The 25996-nt window shown below is 50.3% G+C and overlaps 1 protein-coding gene across 1 annotated transcript in view; it reads right to left on the reverse strand.

Annotated features, from left to right (window-relative positions):
- The window catches only part of ANKRD33B (ankyrin repeat domain 33B), an 82628-nt gene that overhangs the window by 7308 nt on the left and 49324 nt on the right, over positions 1-25996 (reverse strand). Inside the window, exons 2-3 of the mRNA XM_042997541.1 lie at positions 25800-25929; positions 7964-8104 (exon numbers count right to left, since the gene is read on the reverse strand). Coding sequence (XP_042853475.1) covers positions 7964-8104; positions 25800-25929 — 271 coding nt within the window. The remainder of the gene's footprint in view (positions 1-7963; positions 8105-25799; positions 25930-25996) is intronic.

Raw genomic sequence — 25996 nt, forward strand, 5'->3', positions numbered from 1 at the left:
TGTTCTAGAACACTAAAAGGAATAATCACTTGTGAGGGTCCCATTGTGCAGGAAACGTGTGGCCCTTCACTTCTTGTACTGAGTTGGTCGGTCCTGGGTCTATCATCTTTACCAGACCGTGGGCTTCTCCAGGACAGAGCCCCCACCTTACTCATTTTGGTTTCCTCGACACGTCATCCTGGCTGGTGGGAGGCATGCATTTCATAAAAGTTTGCTACAAAATGGATGGCAGTCACAGTGGCCAAGGGACCTACCTGAGGCATCGAGGTTGCTAACAGAAGGTCTCCTCTGTGTGTATTTCCTGCCCACCCGTCAGGGAGGGTCACTTCCTCTATGACGCTTAGTGCTCTGTGTCAACGTGGCCAGACTCTGGCACCCCAGCGATTTAAACAAACACTAATCTAGGTGCCCTGTGAAACTGTTTTGTAGATGCCATTAGTATCCACAATCAGTTGTCTGAGTAAAGGAGATTACCCTCAATAACGTGGGTGGGCATCATCCAATCGGTCGAAGGCCTCAAGAACAAAAGCTAAAGACTTCTGGGGAAAAAGGAAATCAGCCTCAAGACTGCGGCATTAACATCTGCCCAAGTTTCCAGCCTGATGACCCGGCAGATCTGGGGCTTGCTGACCCCCAAGGTCATGAGCTAATTCTTTAAAATAAATCTCTTAACATGTATCTCCCATTGGTTCTGTGTTTCTGGAGAATCCTGACTCCTATATCCTCAGTCTCCCTTATACTAGTCACTTCCTTAATAAATCTCCCCTGTCGCACCCACCGCCCCCTCCTAATATTGCAAATTTAAACTTCAGCTCAACCTGATGAGATGTTCATAAATTTCAGCGCAGTCGTATAAGAGAAATTAAGAAGGAATTGCTGTTCAATTAATCTTGGTCCAATCTCAGCCCCATACACAGTTAAAAATCATTCAGGATTTCAGGTCCCATTAGTCATACTTTGACTGGCAAAGCAGTGTGGAGAACTAGGGCAATTATCTAGTCTGTGAGCTCTCCAGGGACCGGGACCGGCAGAGGCTTCTGCATTTATGTCTCACGCGGACCCAGGTGTTTGACATGTGGTGGCGGCTCAGTACGTGCTGAACGGAGGCGAGGAGGGGCTCAGCAGCCTCCCCGGCCTGGCGCCCCTCCAGCGGCCCCCTGGCACAGGCAGGCCCGCTCACCTGGGCTTGCCTCGTAATGTGCTTAATTCTGTGGCACATTAAAGAATAGACGTACTCGGAGAGTGATAATTATTTGGAACTGGAAATCGGGATGGAACTCATTAGCCAGAGTACAATTTATAAACTGACAAAAATGAAAAGGGGGCAGTAAAAATGTCATCGCAAAAAATAGATGACACATTAAGCCTTAATTAATTGCACGTCACTTAAAAAGGAACAAACTGCAAAATTAAAATCTTAATGAACGTGGCTTGAGAGAGACATTTTTCAAAAGCTAATAGAAAACTAAAGGAGCAGCTGTCCAAAGGGTAGTTCAGTGCTTCCTGCTGTTTTCGTGCCTTTCCCAAATGATCTTGGAAGGGGCGCCTGGGTGGCTCAGTTCAGTGTCTGACTCTTGACTTTGGCTCAGGTGGTGATCTCACGGTTCCTGGGTTCGAGCCCTGCACTGGGTTCTAGCGCTGACGTCACAGAGCCTATTTGGGATTCTCTCTTTCCCTCCCTCTCTGACCCCCTCCTGTCCCTCTCTAAATAAATAAACAGAAAAAAAAACAACAACAACCCTTCAAAATGATCTTGGAAACCACACACTTTTACAGAACAAAGGCCACTCTGATGGTAATGTAGCCTGAGGACTTGAGCCATGCTACACGTCTGGGATTCATGTCGTGAAGAAGGGCAACATTAATGGCCTAGACAGAGCGATGAAGCCGTGGGAGGCCAGCACCGATGGTCAACACTCTATAAGTGAACGTTTCAGAGAACAGAGGACTCTGAAAGGCCGGTGTGTGCATCTTCTCCCCGGGACCCACTGGCACCCTCACTCCCTACCCCTGCTGTCTCACCCAGTGCTCCAGCCATGCAGACAGAAGGTGGGCTCCTACCCACGTGTCCGTTTGCTGCCATGTTGAGTGCTGTGAGTTGTCTACACAAAGTCCTCGATTTTACTCAAGGCAGCAGCATACTTAGTTCTGGGCAATGCATCATGACTGGCGTAGACCAGGGTTTTGCCATGTCAGTACTACTGACATTTTGGGCCAGATCATTTTGTTGTGGGGGCCGTCCTGTGCATCGTTAAGACTTTTAACAGCAACCCCAGTCTCTACCCAGTGGGGGCAAGTAGCATTCCACAGTTGTGACAACCAAAAATTTCCCCAGATATTAGCACGTGTTCCCTGGGGGGGCAACACCCACCCCCAGTTGAGGATACTGGTCTAACCCAGTAACTTCAATCCTGTTCCCCTTTTCCTTAGCCTCTCTTACAAGGGTCAGTGAGCCCCAAAGAGAAGGCTCTTGCACCCTGATAAAAGTGATGACTGTGGGTAGTGCCGCTTTCTGTCTAAATCACAGATCTGAAGCCTAGAGTTCTGGTGCAATGTGAAGTAATCAGCCAACATGTGGGGGGACGGGGTTGCTGAATGGGGGAAGGAGGGTGCTGGGGGGAGAAAGAGGTGCTGTGGGGGGGAGGGGGTACTGGGTGAGGGAGGATAGGAAGTGCTTGGGGGAGGGGGGTGCTGGTTGTGGGGGGGAGGTGTTGGGGGAGGGGGGATGCTGGGTGGGGGATAGGAGGTGCTGTGGGAAAGGGGGTGTTGGGGGAGGGGATGGGAGGTGCTGGGGAGGGGGTGCTGGATGGAGGAAGGGGTGCTGCTGTGTGGGAAGGGAGGGGGTACTGGGTGGGGAGGATGGGAGGTGCCGGGAGAATGGGGGTGCTGGGTGAGTCAGGGGTGCTGGGTGAACAGAAAAGGGAACCCAGTTCTGGGATGTCCTCATGGAGCCCAGGGCCAGCTCTGCACAGCTACTGCCTGCCTTGAGACTTCTGGTGGGGGGGGGGGGGAGAGAACAGAGGCTTGTTTGCTTTCAGCCCCCATCAAGTCAGGATGTCTGTTCCTGGAAGCAGAAAGCATCCCAAACAGGTGCCAAAGGAAAAGAAGCTACCTTCCGTCATTCATTCTCAGATACTGTCCCCCCAGCAGTCATGGCCAGACTAGAAGAAGGCAGACAGAGCCTGGGCACATCACTTCCTTTCCAAATTCTCTGCCAGCCCCCCAACATTACCTACCCTTCTAAGCCCGTCTCTGGTCCCCTCCCAGCAAGAGGCCTTTCTCCTGACACAGGAGCCTGTGGACCAGCTCCTGCAGCTTTCCTCCCGTGTGCCATCCCGGCTTGTATCTTGGGGATCAATCAATACGATCAGTCAGGACACGGGGTCTCAGGAAAGAGCCCTGATTTGGGGGGTGGGGGATGGGGCACCTCCTTCTAGCCTGCCCCACCCCCAAAGGCATTTCTGAGATACCTTGTACTTGGTCCTTCAGGGAGTCTCAGCAGGGCTGAGTCCCAGTTGCCCACAGGGTCTCCCCTTTGTATCCTTCACCCGGCTCCCTCACCTTCCAGAGAAACTAGTTGTCCCCACGTCCTGTCTCAAGGTTTCCTTTTGCGCCAAGCTAAGCTCCCAAGCTAAGACACTGTCTGTGGTGACATGGAATGCCTGATTTTTAGCCCTTTCTCTACAAATTAATCTGAAATTATTCCAACTTGGCAAATTCTCAGCTCACAAGAGATTCCTGTTATCCTTATAAACAATAAAGAAACCTCTGCTGTGATGTTGTATCACTTGGCTTTGCAGAAGCACACACAGTCGGGGCTCGCCTAGGACACAAATGACCACAGGACCAACGAGGAGAGTGGCCCTCGTGAAGCAAGGCTCCTACACCTTCCTGGATGTCTGCGTCGTTGCTGGGGATCACAGACGCGTGAAGGGGTTTGCCTGTTTCCGCTTCCCGAAGGCCGAATGCCACAGAAATCACATCACACTTCAGGTACAAGAGCCTAGGCAGGTCTAGAGCTTGCCAACCTCCACTGAGTTCTGCTTCTCTTCAGAGAAAGTCGCATCCTCATTATGGCTTCTCAGGGCCACTTACTTAAATAGACCTGTCACTTCGGGGCATTAATATTCCACTGAATTAACGAGAATCCACAGCCCCACTTGGGATTCTTATCAGCAGAGCCGACGCTATTCCTGGGGAAGCCGAAAGCCAAAGAGCCAATAAATCAGCTTCCCAGACCCCGGTTACATTTTTAATAAAATCCAAAGTTTTGATAATTCCCACGTTATTTCGTTCTGCCTGACGAGGTAAGATAAGAGCTGACGTGTGTCTGTATGTTAGGAACTGGGAAATCTAAACAGTGCTGGCAGGGCATCCAATTCGATGATCCATCATTTCTCAAAGGAGACGCTTCCTACTGAATATAATGAAATTGCAACTGGGAAATTCAACTCAGGTGCAGGAGAAAGCCTGCACTTGGAACAAGAGGGATGATGTATGCATCTCGACCCATTAACGCGTAACAGTGCGCGTGCCTTTTGCTTTTGAAACGATCACATGCTGACCACTGATTATCTCTCAAGGGGACTTTCCGCAGCTACACTAAACACGCTCTGTGTTCAAGCGTCAATCCCAGGAAACACTCATGCGTTAGTATCTTCAAAGGCTTTCTTAATATTGACATATTAAATGGAAAGAAGACTTAAAACTACCTGTGCCAATTTTTAGGCATCCCAACAAGTATCTTCATTGCTCTCCATCCAACCCAGGAAACACATCCGATCACACGTTTTTTTTTTCTTTCTTTAAAAAAGTCTTTTTTGACGTGTATTTATTTTTGAGGGAGACAGAGACAGAATGCGAGTGGGTTGGGGCAGAGAGACAGGGAGGCACAGAATCCGAAGCAGGGTCCAGGCTCTGAGCCGTCAGCACAGAGCCCGACGCGGGGCTCGAACTCACGAGCCGTGAGATCGTGACCTGAGCCGAAGTCGGACGCTCAACCGACTGAGCCACCCGGGTGCCCCTTTTTCTTTTTTAAAAAAGTTTATTTATTTTGAGAGAGATGTGCAGAAAGAGAGGGAGAGAGAGACAGAATCCCAAGCAGGCTCCTCACTGTCAGTGCAGAGCCCGACGCGGGGCTGAAACCCACGAAGAGTGAGATCGGGACCTGAGCTGAAACCAAGAGTCAGACGCTCAACTGACTGAGCCACCCAGGTGCTCCTCACTTTTTCTTCTTTTAAAACACACACTGTACATCTTTACATCTACTGTAAAAGGAAAGTGTAACGCATTTTCCCGGGGAAAAGAAGCGTGAGCCACCTCAGAGGTAATAGTAGAAAATTAACACCTTCGAGAAGTTAAACACCAAAACCTTAGAGGGCAGTTCAGAAACCCCTCCGAAGAGCTGTCAGATTTTTATTTTAAGAAGGACTATAGAACAAGCTGGAAGGAGGAATGCATATAAGAAGGAAAAGATTCTCTTCTTTTTTTCTACCCTTTCCCATTTAAATTACTGACATCAGTGTTTCTCAACAAGAGGCCGCTTTACATGCCCAGGGGACTTTTAGCAATGTCTGGAGACATTTTTGGTCGACTGGGAGGGTGCTAGCATCACCTGGTGGGGAGAGGCCAGGGCAGGTGCTGAATATCCTACAGTTCCCGGGATGCCCCCCACCCCCCACCCCCACAAAGAATTATCCAGCACCACATGACAGCAGTAAAAAGATTCAGAAGCTGCGAGCTATGTGCCCACGACCCTCGGCAGGAAAGTTTAAGTATTTCACCACGGGGATATTTTTCAAGGGGGAAAAATATACCACTGCTTTTCATTCATGTGACAATTACTGAGCACATAAATTCACAAGTAACAATAATAATAACTGCCATTGACCAGAGGCTTCTTCCACGCTGGACATACACCCAAGGGCTTTCCACATGGGAGTTCATTCAGTCCCCATTACGACTTCCTACAGTCGTTCACCTCCCGTCCCAGCAGAGGCCCAGGGCGTTAGGTGACTGGCCCAGGTGTAGAGACAATAAACGAAGGGACTAGAATCAAGAACCAGGGGTCCTGGCTTCCAAGTCAGTTCTGCTGACCATTCTGCTCGGACAAGGAACAGTTCAGGGTGGGTGGACCACAGGTCTGCACCCGTGAGAACCGTGCTGGACTCTGATGCGCAGGGCCCAGGAGGAGGGCACAGGCAAGGGGGAGGAAACCTAACGCCATGAAACCTAATGCCAAATTCATTATCCGTAACCGAGGCCCTGGACGCGCTGCCCTGAAGCAGGTCCATCCCTCAAGAGGCCCCAGAGGCATTTCTGCAATCCTGTAAATGCTTAGCGAACGCCTGAAACTTCCATCAGACCCAGAAAAAAAGCCGAATGACAGCCAACACCTGGGCATTTTCCGGAGTGATGGCAAGGCAATTGACCTAAGAACAAAAGGGCCTGTAATTCAAATTAATTCATCAGGAAAAATGAAGTGATGTGATTAACACCATAAATGCTTGGGTAGAAAAGGAAATTACTAAAAACCTATACTCAATTATAACTAAGCTCCAGAAGCAGTAAAAGCAGACGAAGCCTCCCCCAAATACAAGAGCATCACAAACACCGGTTAATTAGGAGGAAGCATCTCTTTCCTGCTATAGGACAGGCAAGGCCTAAACTCGTCTGAAACTGCTGTATCTCGCCTTTCAAAAATGAAACTGTCAGAGTCAAAAGCACAATCAATGGGACTAATTCTAATTATGATCTTTTTTATTTCCATGAAAGTTTTCCTCTTCGAAGCCTGCCATCACTTACAGGATTTATTTTTCTTCCAGTTTCTCCTAAACCCTCAGGGTAAAGCAGGAGGAAAAAAAAAAAAAAAATCCAAAGCAAGCGGTGACTCATATAACCCCAATCCAATCACAAGGAAAACGACAGGCCGAGGACACCATACGGGCCAGTTTGGAGCCAGGCAGGTCATGAGCAGGGAGGTAAGACTGAGAAACTGTCACCGACCACAGGACACTGGGGACAGGTGGCCGTTACATGTGGGAGCCTGGATGGGATCCTGGAACAGAAAGGGGACAGCAATGGGAGAACGGGTGGAATCTGAGTAAAGTCTGGGGTTTAGCTAAGAGTCCTGAACCAACGTTGGCCTCCCAGTAAGACGTTAATGTGCAGGAAACAAGTGAGGACCAGGTGGGACTCTGTACTATCTTTGTCACTCTCCATTCATCTAAATTATTCCAATAAAAAACTTAACTTGGAAAAAAAAAAAAGTCAGTCCATTAAGCGTCTGACTCTTGATTTCTGCTCAGGTCATGATCTCATGGTTCGGGGAGTTTGAGCCCCGCATCGGGCTCTGCGCTGACCATACAGAGCCTGCTGGGGATTCTCTTTCCTTCTGGCTCTGCCCCTCCCCACCCTTTCTCAAAATAAATAAAATAAACAAAGAAGAACAAATATGGGCAGGAAGGAGCTAAGGGTGAAGGAGAGCTCATCAGGGAGCAGGGAGGGGTTTGCTGTGGGGTGACAAGTGCTGTGACCTCCCGCCCCACCCTGAGGGGTTTGCTTTCCTTTTTGTTTGTTTCAGCTCAGAGGATGACGGCTGCACACCTCAAAGAAACCATTCTTGGCCACATCTGCTAGGCTTAGTCTCTATGGAACTGATTCCTCTCGATACACATTCTTTTTTTATATAAGCTTATTTATTTTGAGAGAGAAAGAGAGAGAGAGAGAGAACACAAGCAGGGGAGGGCCAGAGAAAGAGGGAGAGACAGTGAATCTGTCAGCACAGAGCCTGACGTGGGGCTTAAACTCACGAACCCATGAGATCATTACCTGAGCGGAAGGGAAGAGTCAGACACTTAACCGACTGAGCCACCCAGGTGCCCCGTCAATACACATTCTTTCAAGGGCCAAAATCAGCACTTCCTGAGACCCCTGGGACCGCACAGGGCAGGTAGAGACATACCTGCCAACATCAGGGCTCGGATGCATTCCGTCCGGCCCTGCATGGCGGCTTTCATCAGGGCCGTGAACCCAAACACGTTCCTCCTTTCAAGGTCAAGGCCGGGAAAATAGTTCAACAAGTAGTTGGTGATGGTGGCATGTCCTGCAAAGAGAATTACACACGTTTACTGACCACCTTCCACAAGGAGTGTGCACCCCAGTGAAGCATTCTTCCTAGAGAGAGAACGTCCCATGGTCGACCTCCCGGGCCAGCCCGCTTGCGGGGGGTGGGGGTGGGGGTTGCCTCTTAGACACAAGAAATAATTCTCACGAAGTCCGGTAAACAGGAAGACACAGGGAGCCACCCTGGTTCACTCTGGTTCTCTTTGGCCCGCCCCCGTGAGGGTTCAGCTGTCCGTCAAACTGGTAAGGAGGGAGCGTGGGGAGCCACTGAGCTGTGGGGGTGGGGGTGGAAACTGAGCTGAACTAGCCTCCAGCGACACTGGCTGGGGGGGGGGGGGGGGGGGGGGGGGGGGAAGGTTCCGGATGCTGTCAGCTCCCAGCAGGAGATGCCAAGGCAAACAGATGCAGAACGAAAAAGGAACCTCAGAGCCATTTCTCAGTGCTCCCAAAGAGAAGGTCACCATCACACCAATAGGATACACCCGTTCATGCTGTCACTGTCCATTACCACTCAGCCCTGTCTGTCTATCTGTCCGTCTGCCTGTCTCTCACACACACACGAACAGGCAGACAGGGAACTGGGAAAGATTGCTACCCAGACCCAGCCATAACCTAAGCTGGTCAGAACATTCATTTCAGAATACAGATTTTCCACTTCCACCCCAAAAAAAGAATACAGATTCTCCCCTTTATCACCTTGCACCTCCAAAAAGGACCCGATTTTCTGCTCATTCCCAAAGGGGCTCATCAAAAGCCCACAAGTTCTTGGATCTGGGTGAATAAGGAGAATGCCAGGTAAAAAGCATTATTCCTGGGATTCTCCTGGCTCAACCCCAGAAAACCAAAATGGAGGGGGGAGCTCCTCAAATACAGCTACCGGGGCCACATTAAGAGATTCTCGGGTCAAATAAACATGCTGCCCGATGCCCACCGCTATACTGAAGTCCTAGTGTGAAATGACACCCTGCGTCCCTCCACTTCAGTCACCTAGAGCAGGGTCCCAAGCTTGGGGCTAGTGACATTTGGGGCCAGATTATTCTTGTTGCAGGATTGCCCTGGGCATTGTAGGACGGTTAGCAGCATCCCTGGTCTCCCCCCTTAGATGCCGGTGGCACCCACATCTCTCCTCCTGCCCAGGTATGACAACCAAGACTGGAAGAGTCTGCACCCGAATTTTTGTTGACAGCGGGCAGCCATGAGGCCTCACCTCCTCTGCCACAGCCCAGGTCTCATGCAGCGACTGTCCTAGAGTCAGCCAGGGTTGGAGGGCGGCGGGGGGGAAGTGGCCAAATATTGCCAAATATCCCCGGTGTTGGACAAATGCTCCCTGTTCAGAGCTCTTGCCCTAGGGGCTCAGATCTCACAGTTTGAGGCCCAAACGCATGGAGGTGGGAGATGGCTTTCTCTCCACCTCCCCTTCACCTGGGCCCCTGCACCCCCAGACCCTCCCCGCAGCTGCCATCTGCACCCCGGCCCCTGCTGACTCAGCTAACCTACGCTGGAGACGGCAAGAGCCTGCAGGACACCGTCTCCTGGGCCTCCGGCTCTCCGAACCCCCCCATTCTTTCCAGCGCACACGTGCTCCTGGGGAACCCCCACTGTCAGGCGGCAGCCATGGGGCCTCGTGGACACTCCAGTGCTCTCTGAGGTTAAGTAGGTATCACCTCCTCCCCCAAGGAAGGCCTCTGCACCATGGAGATGCCAGACCCATGAGGCCACTTCCCCCCCCGCCCTGGCTGACTCTAGAACAGTCCCTGCATGAGATCTGGGATGTGGCAGAGGAGGTGAGGCCTCACGGCTGCCCACTCTCGACAAAAATTGGGGTGCGGACTCTTCTAGAAGCATTACTGTCCGCTTACCACGGACCTCAGCCCATCTCCTGAACTCACGGCAAAAACTGAAAGGTGAACCATGAAGCTTTCTGAGAGAGAAACACTGACTAACAGCACGACCTTGCCGGGAACAAGCCAGAAACACACGGGTGCCACACACCAGCCGTGACTCACGGTTTCCGACCAGCTCGTGCTTCCACTCACTGTGCCCTCCGTTGTCATCAAAGGTGCCGGGGAGGGTATGACGCCAGCCGCAAGGTGCCCAGAGCAGATTAATTGCTCTAAACTGTCAGGGACGGGAGGGTCCTTTGATCTCAGTCAGGTTTGTCACCCAGCTGAACGCTCTGCGGCACCTGTCACTAAGATTTAGCCAGGGTCGAAGTGAAACGAATTGCAATTCGTTCAGAGCCATTTCTTCTAAAATGCGAAAGCGTGTCTGTCGTGATTTGCACCAGGATGTCCTTTGCACCAATATATCCTAAACGCTTTGAACAGGCGGAGAGAGGAAAATTTGAAAATCCACACTGCAAACAGCCCATTATACAGAACTGTTCTGCTTGTTATGTTGAGCTCAGAAAAATCAACGTGTGGCTGACGCCTTCTGACATCCAGGCCTGAGCTTCCAATGACCCAGGAAATCCATCCTGCCTCCCCACTGGCTTTCTCAGGATATCAGAATAACCCCTCTTTAACACAGATGGTCTTGTTCAATGAAATCAACAGAGGACAAGATGCTTCTAAGGACATAGAGATATTAACCTGTCTTCTGTTAATAACAAGACAATAGGTCCAAAATGGAATCACTATGCTAAGTCCTCAGTCACCAAACAGTTTGTAATTACAGTTTGGCTCTCCCAGAAATGGAATCTTAGAGCGAACAGGAGAGGGGCAGAGAGAGAGAGGGAGAGAGAGAATCCCAAGCAGGCTGTATGCTGTCAGGGCAGAGTCCGATGCAGGACGCAATCCCACAAAGCGTGAGATCATGACCTGAGCTGGAATCAAGAGTTGGAGTAATAGAGACAGATAGACACAGAGGACAAACACACACAGCCTTGCTTACATAACCAGAACATGCACCACACTGAAATCTAGTTTGAGCCCCGTCCAACCTTCTGGGATTAGATTTAGTTCCTGAAGCCCTTGGATGAAACCCTTTCAAAGGATGGGCTCTCCATTGAGAGCCCCAAAGCAACCCCCATGAGCTTTACCCTGCCTAAGAGAAGGCCACAAGTGACCCAGGGGCTAAGTGAATTCTGGATGAATTAACTTCAGTGGTATGATTAAGCAACAGCCTAGACAGAGAACTTAGTGCTTAGAAGAGCTGGCTGCGAGAACACCCAAGTTCAAGTCCCAGCCTGCCACTTAAAAGGTGGGTGACGTTGGGAAGGTGAGCCAACTTCATTCACTGAGTCCCTGTTTCCACTTCTAGAAAATGGGAGATAATATCGACCTCACCGTTTTTGAAAATTACAGACAGTGTGTGTAAAAAAAGTGCCGTGCAGAAAAATTCCAGGTAATTCATGCAGGGCTGCACTCTGAAGGCAGTGGAACGTAACAACCCGCTCCTTACGCGCGGCTCTGCAGAGCGACTTCCTTTCAAGGAGACTATGGTGAGCAGGGAGGGGACAGCGGAGACACTTGACGAACAGAACAGCCTCAGCCAGGTGACCAAGGTGAACATCCACGGTGGTAAGTCATGTTGACGGCCGTACTGACAAAGATTCTGTGCTTCACCAAACTTCGGTTGGGCTCCTGAACCCTCTCCCTGGCCCCTCTGTGCATTTCCTTAGAAAATCTAGTTTTAGCAAGAACTCCGTTCAGTTTGACCGGCACCCCACCCTCCATATCTGATCACGGTCCTCACCCTCCATACCGCCCCCCCGCCCCGGGAATGACAGATCACCCTGTCCTGTCTTCAGCAAGAATCCTGTTACCTCAGTTTAGCCAGAACTCCCTTTACCCTGGATATTCTTCTGAGTGATTTTCCACCTGCTGTCCCTCACCCTGTTCCTTGGCTATAAATTCCCACTTGCCCATGCTGTACTGGGAGCTGAGCCAAACCCCCTCCACCATCTGCAAAATCCCATGGCAGTGGTCCCTGTACCTATCTCAATGGTCCTGAATGAAGTCTTTCGCCATCTTTAACAACTGTCACTGCATTTTTTTTTTAAACGGGACCTTTGGAAAGATGTGACGAGAACAGTACTTTCCTCCGTGATCCTCCCCGTCAAAAGTTACAACCCTAGTCTAACCACGAGGAAACATAAGGCACACCCAAACTGAGGGATACTCTACAAACTACCTGACCCGTACTCCCCACACCGTCAAGGTCACAAAAACAAGGAAAGTATGAGAAACCATCACAGACAAGAGAAGCCTCACATGACAACTAAATGCAACATGGAACCCCACACGGGACCTGGAACAGAAGAAGGGCATCGGAGAAAAGCTGATAAAGTCTGAGTAAAGAACGGACGTGAGTGAATGGTAATAAAGCATCGATACTGTTCATTCACTGTGTCAAACGTATACCACTAATGTAAGACGTAACCACAGGGGAACCGGGTGTGGGTATAAGAGACTCTCTGTACCATCTCTGGAGCTCTTCCGTGAGTCCAACTGTTGTAAAATCAAAAGCATGTTTTCAAAAAGGGGGATCTAGCATGGGGCCACTCGACAAGAATACAAGGTCAGGACAATGATTCTGGGTGGGCAGCTGGGTGTGGATCCTCTCCCCGCTGCGCCCAAGCCTTCCGGGGCGGTGGGTGGGCAATGAGCCCTGGGAGGGCAGGCGGGTGGAGAGGCGTGGCTGACTTTGAGGGCCCCTGAAGACCTGACCGGACAGGCCCTGATGACTGGCTGAGCCAGGAGCAGAGACTAAAAAGCTGAAGCTGAGTTCTGGTATCATTCTGGCTCCAATATGGATGGCCAAGAGCATCATCGCTGAGTGCGTGTATGAGGGTGGAAATCCGTGACAGCCGTGGTGCCCATGGATGGAAAAGGTCGCCTGGATCCCCCACCCAGCCCACCTATGCTGTTTCCCAGCTGACTATCCCCCAAGTCCCATGTGGAAAATTTTTAACTCTCCCACTGCTTTTTTTCTTTCTTTTTTTTTTTTTTAATTTTTTTTTTTTTTAACATTTTATTTATTTTTGAGACAGGGAGAGACAGAGCATGAACAGGGGAGGGTCAGAGAGAGGGAGACACAGAATCTGAAACAGGCTCCAGGCTCTGCGCTGTCAGCACAGAGCCCGACGCGGGGCTTGAACTCACGGACCGCGAGATCATGACCTGAGCTGAAGTCAGACGCTTAACCGACTGAGCCACCCAGGCGCCCCTCTTTTTTTTTTTTTTAATGTGGAACTTCACGAATTCGCATGCCATCCTTGCACAGAGGCAAGGCGATCTCTGTATCGCTCCGCTTTGAGCACGTGGCTGCCGAAGCGAGCACGAACTTTCCCACTCTTAAACCACCTACCTCCCAGCCAACCCCACTCTCAGGAGATGACACACCCTCTACCTCACAGAGGGAACAGAAACCACAAGAAGGGAACCCCCCGACTTTCCCTCACCACCCCCACAAACTTCCCCACATCCACAAGCAGTCTCTCGTCCTTCCCTCCTTAAGAAAAAGGAAGGGTGACTCTTCTATTTAAAGATGCCAATCTCTCCTCCCCTTCCAGCGCTTTAAAAACACTCTCTGCCCACTTCTGTGGAATATCTGTGCTACTGATGACCTCCTCTCCCTTCAACCTCTCCCTCCTAGCAAATCCACTCTGATCAGATTGCACTGATGGCTCAAATTTTTCACTTCGTCCTTTGTCACATGACTTCACAGTTCTTCTGTTAAGAAAAAACATTGGCTGGGGCGCCTGGCTGGCTCAGTCGGTTGAGTGACTGACTTCGGCTCAGGTCATGATCTCACAGCTCGTGAGTTCAAGCCCCACGTCGGGCTCTGTGCTGACAGTGCGGAGCCTGAAGCCTGCTTCAGAGTCTGTGTCTCCCTCTCTCTCTACCCATTCCCCACTCATGGTCTCTCTCTCTCTCTCTCTCTCTCTCTCTCTCTCTTTCTTTGTCTCCCAAAAATGAATAAAACATTTAAAAAAATCCAAGTATGTTAAAATAAATAAATAAATAAATAAATAAATAAATAATAAAATAAAATAAAATAAAATAAAAGGCATAATGCAAGCAGAAGCTTGAAACGCACTTACTTGGCTAAACTCCTTCTCGCACTTGTGCCTTAGCTATCTTCATAAGAAAAACATGCCCAAGCCAGCCTGATGGTCCCAGGAGGAGGACAGGAAGTCCATGGAGCAGACCTACCATAGCTGGAGTACACAAGCACACTCTAGAACAGGGTCCAGCTCACTCACACACATGTGAGCCAAAGTAATCTAGATTATCTGATCCCCAGTCCGTTCAATGATGCATGAACAACAAATATATCTTAAACTAGAGTTTGGGGTTGCTTGTTACGCAGCAATAGCTAACTGGATATTCATGTGAACGGGTCTCCCATCTTAAAAAAACTTCATACATACGTATGACTGTCTTAGTCCATTCAGGCTGCTGTAACAAACTGCCATAGAATGGGTGGCTCAAACAACAAATATTTATAGTTCACAGTTCTATTGTCTGGGAATCCAAGATCAAGATACCAGCAGATTCGGTCTCTGGTAAGAACTGATTCTTGGTTCATAGACAGCTGTCTTCTTATTGGGTCCCCACATGGCAGAATGGGGGAGGGAACTTTCTGGAGTCTCTTTTCTAAAAGCACTAATGCTATTCATGAGGGCTCCACCATCATGACCTCATCATCTCCCAAAAGCCCACCTCATAATACCATCATCTTGGGGGTCAGGATTTAACACAAGTTTGGAAGGAACACAGACATCCAGTCCATTGCAATGACCAGTAATAATCCTGTGAACCTGTCTGCCCATTCCAGCCCCGACCCTCAGTCATCTGACTTCTAAGCTCAACTTCCTGAGTCATCCACTCTCACTCTTGCTACTTACACTCCCCAAATCCTCCTGAAAGTACTTTCCATCCAATAACCATGTTGTAGGGGAACCCAATGGCTATCAGTCAGTTTTCCTCTTACTTGACGTCTTCATAGTTTACCCCTTGTCTTGTTCCACTCTTTCAAAACACTCTTTTTTCATGGATATCCTGATAGTTCACCCTTCTGATTTTCCTCCTATCTCTCCAGCCACTCCTCAATTTCCTTTATGAGAGTCTCTGTTCTCTTCTTCCTGAAATGCTGTTGTGCCTCAGATGCAAGACTAAGCCCTCCTCTTATCCATACACTCTTCCTCGATGACCTATCCGTTCTCCTGGATCCAGATATCACTCTAGAACTCCCAGACTGCTTATCTCTAGCTCTGTCCCTCTTCGTGACTTTCTTAGCTAAATATCTGTCTAATGGATATTTCATCTTGAGTGTCCCACAAACAAATCAAACTCAAAACAGGTTTCTTCGAAACCTGTTCCTCTCTCTCACATTCCTTATTCAGTGATGAACATCACCAATCACCTAGGTGTCCAAGCCAGAAATCTGGGCTTCGTCTTCAGCCCTCCCTCATTTTTCCCCCATCCAAAGTATCATGCAATTCTGCCAACCCCATCTCTTAAATATCTTGCAAGTCTATTTTTGTCTCCCCATCCCCATAACTACTCCCTGATCTGGACCATCACATCCCCAAGGGCTACAGCCCATCTCCTAACTGTCCTCCTTAGTTCCATTTCTGCCTTCTCATCAATTCTCCACATTACCAATATGATAACTCCAAGAAGAAATTCTTCTGATCAAGAAAACTACTACTTAAAACCCTTAATGGTCTCTACTACTTCATAACTCTTTAGAAAGCTAGTTCCTTTTGGGGCACCTGGGTGGCTCAGCTGGTTAAGCATCTGACTCTTGAGTTCAGCTCAGGTCATGATCTCAGGGTTCTGTGAGTTCACCTGCACCAGGCTCTGTGCTGATAGTGCGGAGACTGCTTGGGATTCTCTCTCTCTCTCCCTCTCTCTCTGCCCCTCCCCTGCTCGCCCTTTCTCTCTCAAAATAAATAAACAAAAACTTTAAAAACAAATAAACACTTAGCTCCTTTTAATCTGGCCCTGCTCCCTGAAAGGTAGCAGAAGATGCCACCCCAAATTATGCTGCTTTGATATATATTATTTTAAACTGAAGGCAGACACAAGGAAAGCTCCCTGTCCTCTCCCATTTGCTTAAAAGCAGGACACAAATTTCCAAAAGAGTCCCTCCTTCTCTTTGTACCAGGAAGAGAAAAGTTAATTGCTGAGGCAGCTGCAGATCCTATCAGCTTGGAGAGGCTCCAGAGAAATCTACATGACAAACTTTCTACCCATTAGTTTACCTTCCCACAGAGTACCATCCCTGGAAGCCTAAAACTACTTTGTTTTGTCCTGTCATTTTTCCGCATATTTGTTCTTTGCTCAAGATCCCATAGAAGCTGGAGTTCTAAGTCACCTCTTTGAGTTACTCATTTTTCCTGGTTATCTCCTGTATGTACATGAAATATACATGTTTATAAATTTGTTTTTCTTCTGTTACCCAGCTACTTGATAAGCCATCTCTTCCAATGGAAGCTCTTTGCTGGTCCTCCAAGCCTGAATTAGGCACATGAACCATCCTTGTATCCCAGACCCACATTTCCATGTGGCTGCGGATTCCCACCACCACTACAACCCTCATGACCGTGCTCATACATCCAAAACTTCCAATTGACAGCAAAATAAATATATATCTGGAAAGTGATATGGCTCAAGGATTACTATCTCTCTCTTGGAAAAAATTCACTTATCAAAAAGGTTAATCACCAAGCTATAACCCACATAAGAATTATAAGGACATGGAATTACATTGTGTAAGAATTACATGGGCATCACAAGTATTAATTGCTGATTAACTCAACATTTTATTGAATACCAGTTTTGGGCTAAGAATCTTGTTTACTCCTTTATTCGAGGGAAGGAAACAGACAATAAACCCGTGCTCCTCTAAAAATGGGAAAATGTTACAGGGTTTGAGTTGTCCAAAGATTTGACTTAGTTTGACTCCAGGTACTTGAAATGTACTTTTCCAAATTTCCAAATCAGGCCAGTAGAGGGAACTGTTGACTTTGGAAATGTCACATCCAACCACAGCTACAAGAGCAAATAGATGCTCCCCAAGTGGGGTGGGGGGGTGGGGAGATACCGAGAAGGGAGTGTGAGAAAGTCATTGACGGGCTTCCTCTCAGTCTGCGGGACAGTCAGGTGTCTGAATGAACAGCAGGGTGAGTTGTTGCCTGGAGAGGCATTGCAGTGGCCAGAGAGAAGGGCTCAGGAAACGGGAGTTTACAGGAAAAGGCAGGGCAATGCTAGGAAAACCCAGAAACCTGCCAACCTCTACTTTCTTAATCAAAACACACAGAAACCAAGAAAAAGGAAAACACTTCAAAAAACTAAAAAGAAAAATCAGAATGAAGTCAGACTAAAATCATGACCGTGGGAGGTGATAACAGAATAAATAAACTGAAGAGGCATTTATTCCCGGTTTCGAGCCGAGTCATGCGTTCTCCTCTGAAAGGGGCCCTCCCCAAATCCGGTTCATGAGCCAGGCCTTGCACGGGCAGCCTGAGCATCCCCCCCACACACCCCCAGCCCCAGTCCTCACTGCCACCCTGCCCTCTGCAGTAAGAGGCATACAGAATGTCGGGCCAGCTCTCAGTGCATTTCCTTCAGAACTGTAAAAATAAGTTTAAGGAATCACAAGTTTCAAGGACGCCAGAGGTTACTTAGACCCAACCAACTCTATAGTGTCACCAGCTCAAAAAGACGCCTGCTACTTCCTCACGCTGTCACACTCCTGTCAAAGAGGAACGAGAAACGGAGAAAGGAAATGCCTAACTCCATTCCTGAGACTAACTCATTTCTTTGGTTACCTTACTTTATATTTTTTGTTGTTGTTGGGGCGGGATAGAGGTTGAAATTGCTGGCTAAATGAGATTAGGGATTATTTGAGGATTTATTTTCATACACTCTCTCCATTGTAAAGGCCTAACACAGATTCAGTGGGATTTTTATTATGCATTAAGTATCTGAAGAGGTTAGACTTCTTAGAGAACCATTCGACAGGCAGATCAAAGGTATTTGCGTCTTAATTTATACTCATGAATGCTGAGTGAGTGCGGTAGAAAGCCAAGACCCCCGACATTCAGTTCAGTTGTGATATCAAATAATATAAACATTTGGTTGCTTTAAAGTTTTCCTTAACCACACGGATCCTGTTGGGGCCAACGTTGACCAGACCAAGTCATTTGGGGTCATTCTGTCACCCTTGCCAGTGACTTGCTTTGGCATGGGGCATGTAACACAACCCTGGCAGTGAGATATAAACAAAACTCTGTTGGAGGCATCTGGAAATGTTTTCCTGCCCTAGAGAATAGGACACAGACAGGGATTTGCTCCCCCCTCCCAAAGTCTCCCTGTGTTAGTCTTGGCAGCATGAGGGAAAGGTCAACAGCACTTCTGAGAAGCTGGCTCCCCGATCCTGGCCTCTCGGAGCCGCTCAATGAAGCAACCGCATCACCGTGGCCTTCAGACACATCGTGTTGCAAGAGAAGGCAGCTTCTTCGTCATCGAAGCCCTGTTTCACTGGGTGCTCGGGCAACTGCGCCCAGAAACATCATAGCAGATCCCGGGCTGCCGTGAGAATCAGGCAAACACAAGTTCAAACCATAATTCAGGGACTGGCAAACACTAAAGATTGATCTTTCCCAGGCTTGGCAAGAACGCCCTTGGGAACTTGGTGGAAAGTATAAATTGTTGTGGTTTTTTTCTAAAGGCCCCTCGGCAGCAGCTATGGAAATGTGTGTGTCCTTTGACCGAGCAATTGAGTTCTAAGAATCTACCCGTGCATTTCTTCCCCTTCCTTGTCTGCCCCCGCTTTCGGGCGCAGAGGCTGGCCTCCAGAAAGGGCACCTGCCCATTCTCAGCCCTGAGGTCTCTGGTGTGGCTCAGCAGGGGCTGCGGCAGAAGGAGAGATGGGGGTACTCACCCCTGCCTCCCACCCCCCTCCCACCCCACAGACTGCCAGCTTCCCCTTCGCAGTGTCAGGTGAATGAACTGAGGGGCAGGCCTCTGCCTGGGTCGCTCTCCCAGGGTCCCGCCTCTGCAGACAGTCCCCTTACAATTCCTCACTCCAGCCATCTGACAACACCTGCTGCTCAATACACCCTCTTCAGAAATGCACCCCCAGGGCCGCCCGGGTGGCTTCACCGGTTGAGCATCTGACTTCAGCTCAGGTCATGATCTCACCGTTCCAGGGTTCAAGCCCCGCATCGGGCTTGCGGCCGTCAGCACAGAGCCTGCTTCAGATCTTCTGTCCCCCTCCCTCTCCCTGCCCCTCCCCTGCTCATGCTCTCTCTCTCTCAAAAAAAAAATAAACATTAAAATATATATATGTATATTTTTAAAAAATGCGCCCCCAGACACAAACGACTTCACTACAGCACTGTCTGTAACAGGCTAACTTAGACCCCACGTGCACTACACTCAAAGTTTGGGAGGCTGGATTCTGTGTGCTTTGGCTCACTGTGGGTAGCCCTCGGATGGCAAGTAATTGCTAAATAAATATTTGTTTTAAGAGCGGATCTGCTAGAGAATGGGTGAGTTACAGTTTCCTGAACTGCCTCACAGTTACTGGACACGGGGGACACGGCCGTAGACACACAATCGTACTCAGGAGTGTGCTGCAAGGAGAGGAAGGTAAATCTTGCGTCCACGGGTCGATGTGAAAAGATCTCCTGGATCTACGAAGTGGAAAAAATTAAAGCCAACGTCTCTATGGAATTATCCTACGCACGTAAATAAAACGCACACGCACACACGTGTGGGCCTGAAAGGGAGACGCTGAGATCTGGAAGTGTAGGCGGCTGGTCGATTTGTGAGATAGAGAATGTGAGAGAGGGGAACACGACCTTTTTAAGAAAAAAAAAAAAGAATACTTCCGTGGTGATTTTCTACTGTAAGCACGGATCACTAGGCATCTTTTGGAATTAAGAACTCACCAAATAAATAAAACTGGTTATGCAATTGGGGTAAAATGGGACACGACCATGTCTCAGCTGAAAGCTCAAATAGCTGCTTTCCTAAAACAGCTGGGAAAGGCACGAACAGATTCTCTGCTGCTTTCCTTTATTCTCGCTTTAATGACGCCTCTGTGTCCCTCTGACTTCTCACCGGGCCGCATGCCTTCCCCAGCCTTGAATGCCCATCGAGAGACGTCCCCAGTCACTGCAAGCTATGACAGCCTCCACGACCTCAATTCCCTGGGGTACCTGGGTGGCTCAGTCAGTTAAGCATCTGGGTCATGATCTCGCGGTTTGGGGGTTCGAGCCTCGCATTGGGTTTTGTCCTGATAGCTCAGAGGCCGGAGCCTGCTTCAGATTCTGTGTCTCCCTCTCTCTGCCCTTCTCCCGGTGGGATCCCCAGACCAGCAGCAGCAGCAGCATGGGCTGGGAACTTAGTGAGATGCACATTCTCAGGCCCCTTCCCAGACTTTTTCAATCTGAAACTCTGGGGGCAGAGCTAGGCAATCCTTGTTTTAACCAAACCTGCATCAAAACACAGATTACCCACCCCAGGCTGGTGATGAGAACCAGGCCGTGTTGTAAGGTCCCAATGTTCACAGGGACAGGGGCAACCCCTGGGGGTCCCGTCACCACCTTCAGAAACAAATTAGGGAAAAATCACTTCCTCCTTTGAGGCAATTAAGACAAACAAGGAAATGCTTTTCAGTCAGATTTTTTAAGGTGGCAAAAAAGCCCCTCCCCTCCCAGCACCCCCCAAACTAGTCAGTTCTAAAGCAGGCTTGGGGCGGGTGTCCCAGGCGTCAGAGCCCAGGAACAGGGAGGGGGAGCCAGGTGGAGAAGAGGGTGGGGCCGGAGAAGGGGCCTCATTCCCAGCTTGAGCAACTCAGTAAGCAAGTTAAGGATCACGGACACCAGCAGAAAGAGAAAACTTAAAAACAAGGAAAGCGGGGCCCCTGGGTGGCTCAGCTGAGCGTCCAACTCTTGATTTTGGCTCAGGTCATGATTTCATGGACCAGGAGATCAAGCCCCCGTGTGGGGCTCTGTGCCAACAGTTCTGAGACTGCTTGAGATTCTCTCTCTCCCTCTCTGCCCCTCCCCTGCTCATTTTCTCTCTCTCTCTCACTCTCTCTCTCCAACCAAATAAATAAACATTAAAAAAAAAACAAGAAAAGAAAATAGATTTTAATGATATACCTATTGTTTAAGGAGATAGAAGAAAAACCATGTACACATCAAATTAACCACGGCTACCTCCAGACAACAGAGCTGGAGCCCTGGGAGTGAGGGAGGAGCTAGGAGATTTTCACCCTGAACTCTACTGGCTTTCTGTGTTGACCTTTAGCTGCTTGTGTGGTTTTCTTCCAAACACTGTGTGTTCTATTTTATACTCAACTGAGTGGCACACCCCCGGTGCCAGGCGGAGAAAGCGCCCAGGACAGCCATCCTGCTGGACCACCCAGTCCGGGTCACGGCCTGGGCACCTGCCCACTACTCATCTACCCGTGGTGCCCATGTAACTAAATACACCCCGGCCATGCTTGGATCATCCCTAGTGATGTAACCTCGCCACAACCTGACCCAAGCCAGAGGAGAGGCTCCAGCAGGGACCCCCAGTTCTCTTGAGGTCAGAGTGGGGGGCCATGAGCACACAAGTCTCGCCCCTTCCCTGCCTCCCACGGGTGACCAAAGGAGTAGAGAGAAGGCAGCAGAGCTGCGGGGAACCACAAAGGGACCGCTGGAGGTGGAGACGGATGCGGGACGCAGGGGAGGACCCAAGCAGCCCGTCAAGACCTTGGGAAAGTCAGCAGCGGCCCAAACGAGAAGGGCGGGGCCAGAAAGAAAGGTGGGCTGGGGGGGGGGGGGGCACCGAGACCCACCCAGCACACAAGGCCAGGCAGGAAGTCCCTGGTGGTCCCAGCGCAGAGCGAGCACGCGACGGTGGGGGCTCATCCTCATAACACAGGCTGCTGCCCCACCACGCACAGCCTGGAAATGAAACCACAGGGACGAACCAGGGCTGCGTGTAGCCCCTGATTCCTCCGCCTGTACCGCAGGGCCATGGGCCCTGAGCCTAGGTTCAGCGGCCCCCCCTTTGCTGGGCCTCTCTCTAACCCTGAGAGGGCCTACGTCATCTTCGACTTAAAATACATCAATTCAGGAAAAGCACGGTCCCTGCATAAGGATGGGTGTTACAGAATGAATGTTCATGTCCCCCCCCACAATTCATATGTTGAAACCCCAAGACCCAGTGTGACCACATTTGGAGATAGGGCCATTGTGGAAATAATTAAAGTTCCATGTGGTCACAGAGGCGCCCTGATCCAATTGGACAGGTGTCCTCGTAAGAGGAGATGCCACGGGGCGGCTGGCTGGCTCAGTCAGTTGAGCGTCCGACTCTTGATTTGGGCTCAGGTCATGATCTCAGGGTCATGGGATCAAGCCCCGAGTCGAGCCCTGTGCTGAGCACAAAGCCTGCGTAGGATTCTCTCTCTCCCTCTGCCTCTCTCCCCTGCTCTCTCTCTCTCTCTCCCTCTCTCTCTCTCAAAATGAGTAAACAAACAAGTAAATAAATAGGAGGAGACACCAGAGACCTCACGCTCTCTCTCCACGGAGTGAGGACACAGCAGGGAGGCACCATGTACAAGAAGCCAGGAAGAGAGTCCTTACCAGGAACCAAATCCCCTGACATCTTGATCCTGGATTCCCAGCCTCCAGAACTCGGAGAAACAAATTTCTGTTGTTTAATCCCCACCCCCAGATTCTGGGACTTTTGTTACAGACGGCTGAACAGACTGACCCTACACATGTTCAAGACGAATAAAGTAAATGTAACCCAGTGAATGGCAGAAAATAAACTACTGAAGTAATATGCAGAATTTACCCAGTGCTTAAAAGGATAGGGAAAAGAAAAAAAGGAGAGAGAAAGCGGTGATGGCAGGACCAGGTGACTTAATCTCCCCCTAAGAGGGAATCTCAGGAAGAAAGAACAAAACAAGGCGGGTAGTGTTTCAAAGAGATTAACAGAAAAGTGTTTCCTGCAGTAAAAATATACCTAATATAAGTCAAAACGAGCACAGAGAGGAGCTTAGATGTAGGATAGTTGGGGAGGGGGTGTTTTCAATGTCAAGGATGAGACGGGAGATATTTCCAGGTCTCAGCAATACCTAGGTATCAACAAAGACACAAACACAGGCTGGACTCCCACTGATTCCCCTGCAACACTCAATGAGGGAAAAAAAAAGGGCAAAGGACAGATTGTTGCTCTAATGTGAACACAAAACGCATTTTCTTTTTTCAATTAAAAACTTTTTTTTGATGTTTATTTTTGAGAGAGAGAGAGAGAGAGCACACACAAGTGTGAGTGGGGGAGGAGCAGAGAGGGAGACACAGAATCCGAAGCAGCTCCAGGCTCCGAGCTGTCAGCCCAGAGCCCCACGTGGGGCTCAAACCCACAGACCACGAAATCATGACCTGAGCCAAAGTCGGACGCCTATGTGACTGAGCCACCCAGACGTCCCCATGAGACATTTTGAAAAGGCAAGAATTCAGAAGGTGTCTCACGGGTATTAAACCACAACCAAAATCCTTAACACACACAGAGTTCTTGCCAATCAGCAAGAAAGGAAATCTCTTCCTACCGCACGTTCTCCTAGTGTTCACGCCTGGTCTGTGCCGTGGGCCCCACTCTCCACCCACCCCTGACGCCCCGATCTGTCCCCCATGGGAGCACTGGAGTTTGGAGCTCCAGACCGTCCACCTGCCGCGGAGACCTCTTACACGTGTCACACGTCTCAAAGGCCTGCGCACCAGATGGGCCCGGTGCTTCCCCACCTACTGCTCTCCGTGTACCCCTTTGCATCAGTCATCCCCTGTCCCGAGGCTAGAGGCCATCCCAGCTGCCACCTCCCCTCCACCATCCACATCACACGTCACTTTCTGCCAAGCAGCTTTTTTGCTCCTTCTCTGCCTCCGAAACCGCTTCGGGACTCCCAGGATTGGTCAGCCCCTGGCTTCACACACCCAGCCTCATGGCACCCAAATGGATTTGGTACCTAGACCCTTAATGATCTGGTCCCCGTCTCCTCACGGGACCACCCCTCACCTCTCCTAGTCACACACTCAATCCTACTGCCACATACAGTGCCCGAGAAGTGCCGGGCTCCCTCCTGACCCCGCGCCTTTGGATGCCTCGCCTGCCACGGCCTCTCTCTGAGTTCCTTGGCACTCAGTTCAAGCCCCCCTCTTGCACGACCCCTACCCTGAACCCCCAGGCCCATTCTGCCCACACCACCCAGTGCACCTGCCGTCAGGGCTCCATCAGATGCCTACCGAGCCGGAGAATTACTTGAGGGCAGAACCGCCCTTGACTTTGGCATCCCTGGTTCCCGGCCAGGGGGAGGGGTTGAATAAGGAGCCACGATCACTGAATGCCTCACGATAGCCTCTTACACCTTTGCCGTTCAGGACACTGTGGACCTGGGCTTTACAAAGCGTGGGGTGCCTCTATGAGGGCAAAGCTTCATACCCTGAAACCTGCTGAGGCGAACGGGTGTTCGCACAGCCTGGCCCCTACGTTTGGGGAATTCTCCGCTCACCCGCCTCGACCGAAAAGCAGCGTGTACAGACTACTTCCTGCTACATTACGGGGAACGGAACTGCCAGATGCTGGCTTTGCGGGCTCCCTGGGCTCCCTGGGTCCGAGTCACCCACGCTGGCTCTGACCCAGGAGCTCGTGATGCAAAATATGGGACTGAGAGGTCTCGCTACGGTGGTAGCAGCAGACGCTGTGTTTCCAGAATCAATGTGCGGCATGGCTTGGGGCATCTCTGCCAGCCTCCCAGCCCCGAGTCCGACACTCAACAGCTCCCAGCGACACGGTGGGGGGTCCTACATTCCTGTAATAAGCGAACGCCTTTTCTTCCCGACTCAGCGGGAAGCGGCTTCTTTGCGACTGACAGCCTGACTGACGAAAGAGATTACTCTCGGAAGCCAAGAGTTTGGCTCTTGGCCACAAAGTGGCCACAAAGTGGTCAAGTGACAAACCCACTCAAGGCCACAGTTACAAATGACGCGTGGTTCTGAAGGGATGAGCACAGCTTTGCGTCTGTCTCCCACAAATGATGCTAGAAGAGGACAGCCACAAGGCACTTGGCGGTGTGGGCAGAAGTGCCACTCCTGGCAATGACCGTCTTGGGCCAGAGGACACTCAGTGGGACGCACACCTGTGCTGAGCTGTCTCCCCAACAGTCCTGCCTCTTTGCCCTGACACACCCTCAGCAGGCAGCTCCTGGCTCGTCTTCACGCTGCAGGCAAGTGTCAGGTGACCTTGTAAATACGCCGATTTGATACAGTAACTCTCACTTGTGTCTCCTTCAGCTAGGAGTCCACCAGCCTCTCCCGGCCCCCAGCTCCAAGCACCGGGTGGGGCGCGAGGCTCTAGGTGAAGGATGACAAGGCCGGGTGGCCGGTGCAGCGTCACGTTCGGGCGTCAGGGTGAGGTCCGCCCAACGCTGAGCTCTGCACAAGTAAACTCGGCATCGTCCCGAATGCACTACGATGATGTGTTTGCATACCGAGCAGCAGTTGCTTGCACCTCTTACTCGGAGAACGGATTTCTGCTCAATTCCCGTCTTTACAATAATCTCACGAGCTGAGTTCATGTGCGGGGGGCCCCCCTCAACCCCACCACCGGGTAGCTGCTCCCCAGCCTCGGCTCTGGGAGGGAAGAGCTGGGTCTTACCTGCCTGCGCAGCCGTGATTAGGGCCGTGTTCCCCTCGCTGTCCTGCCAGTTGACGTCAACGTGGGGGCACTCTGCTAAGACCACAACAGTATCCACAAAGCCGTGGTAGCAGGCGACAATAAGGCCGGTCTAGAAGTGAAGAGGGAAGCGGGTCAGAGGGGCAGAGCCCAAGCATCACCCCTGCAGGCCCCGTGTG

Source organism: Panthera tigris, chromosome A1 (assembly GCF_018350195.1).
Source record: "Panthera tigris isolate Pti1 chromosome A1, P.tigris_Pti1_mat1.1, whole genome shotgun sequence".
NCBI classification, from domain to species: domain Eukaryota; kingdom Metazoa; phylum Chordata; class Mammalia; order Carnivora; family Felidae; genus Panthera; species Panthera tigris.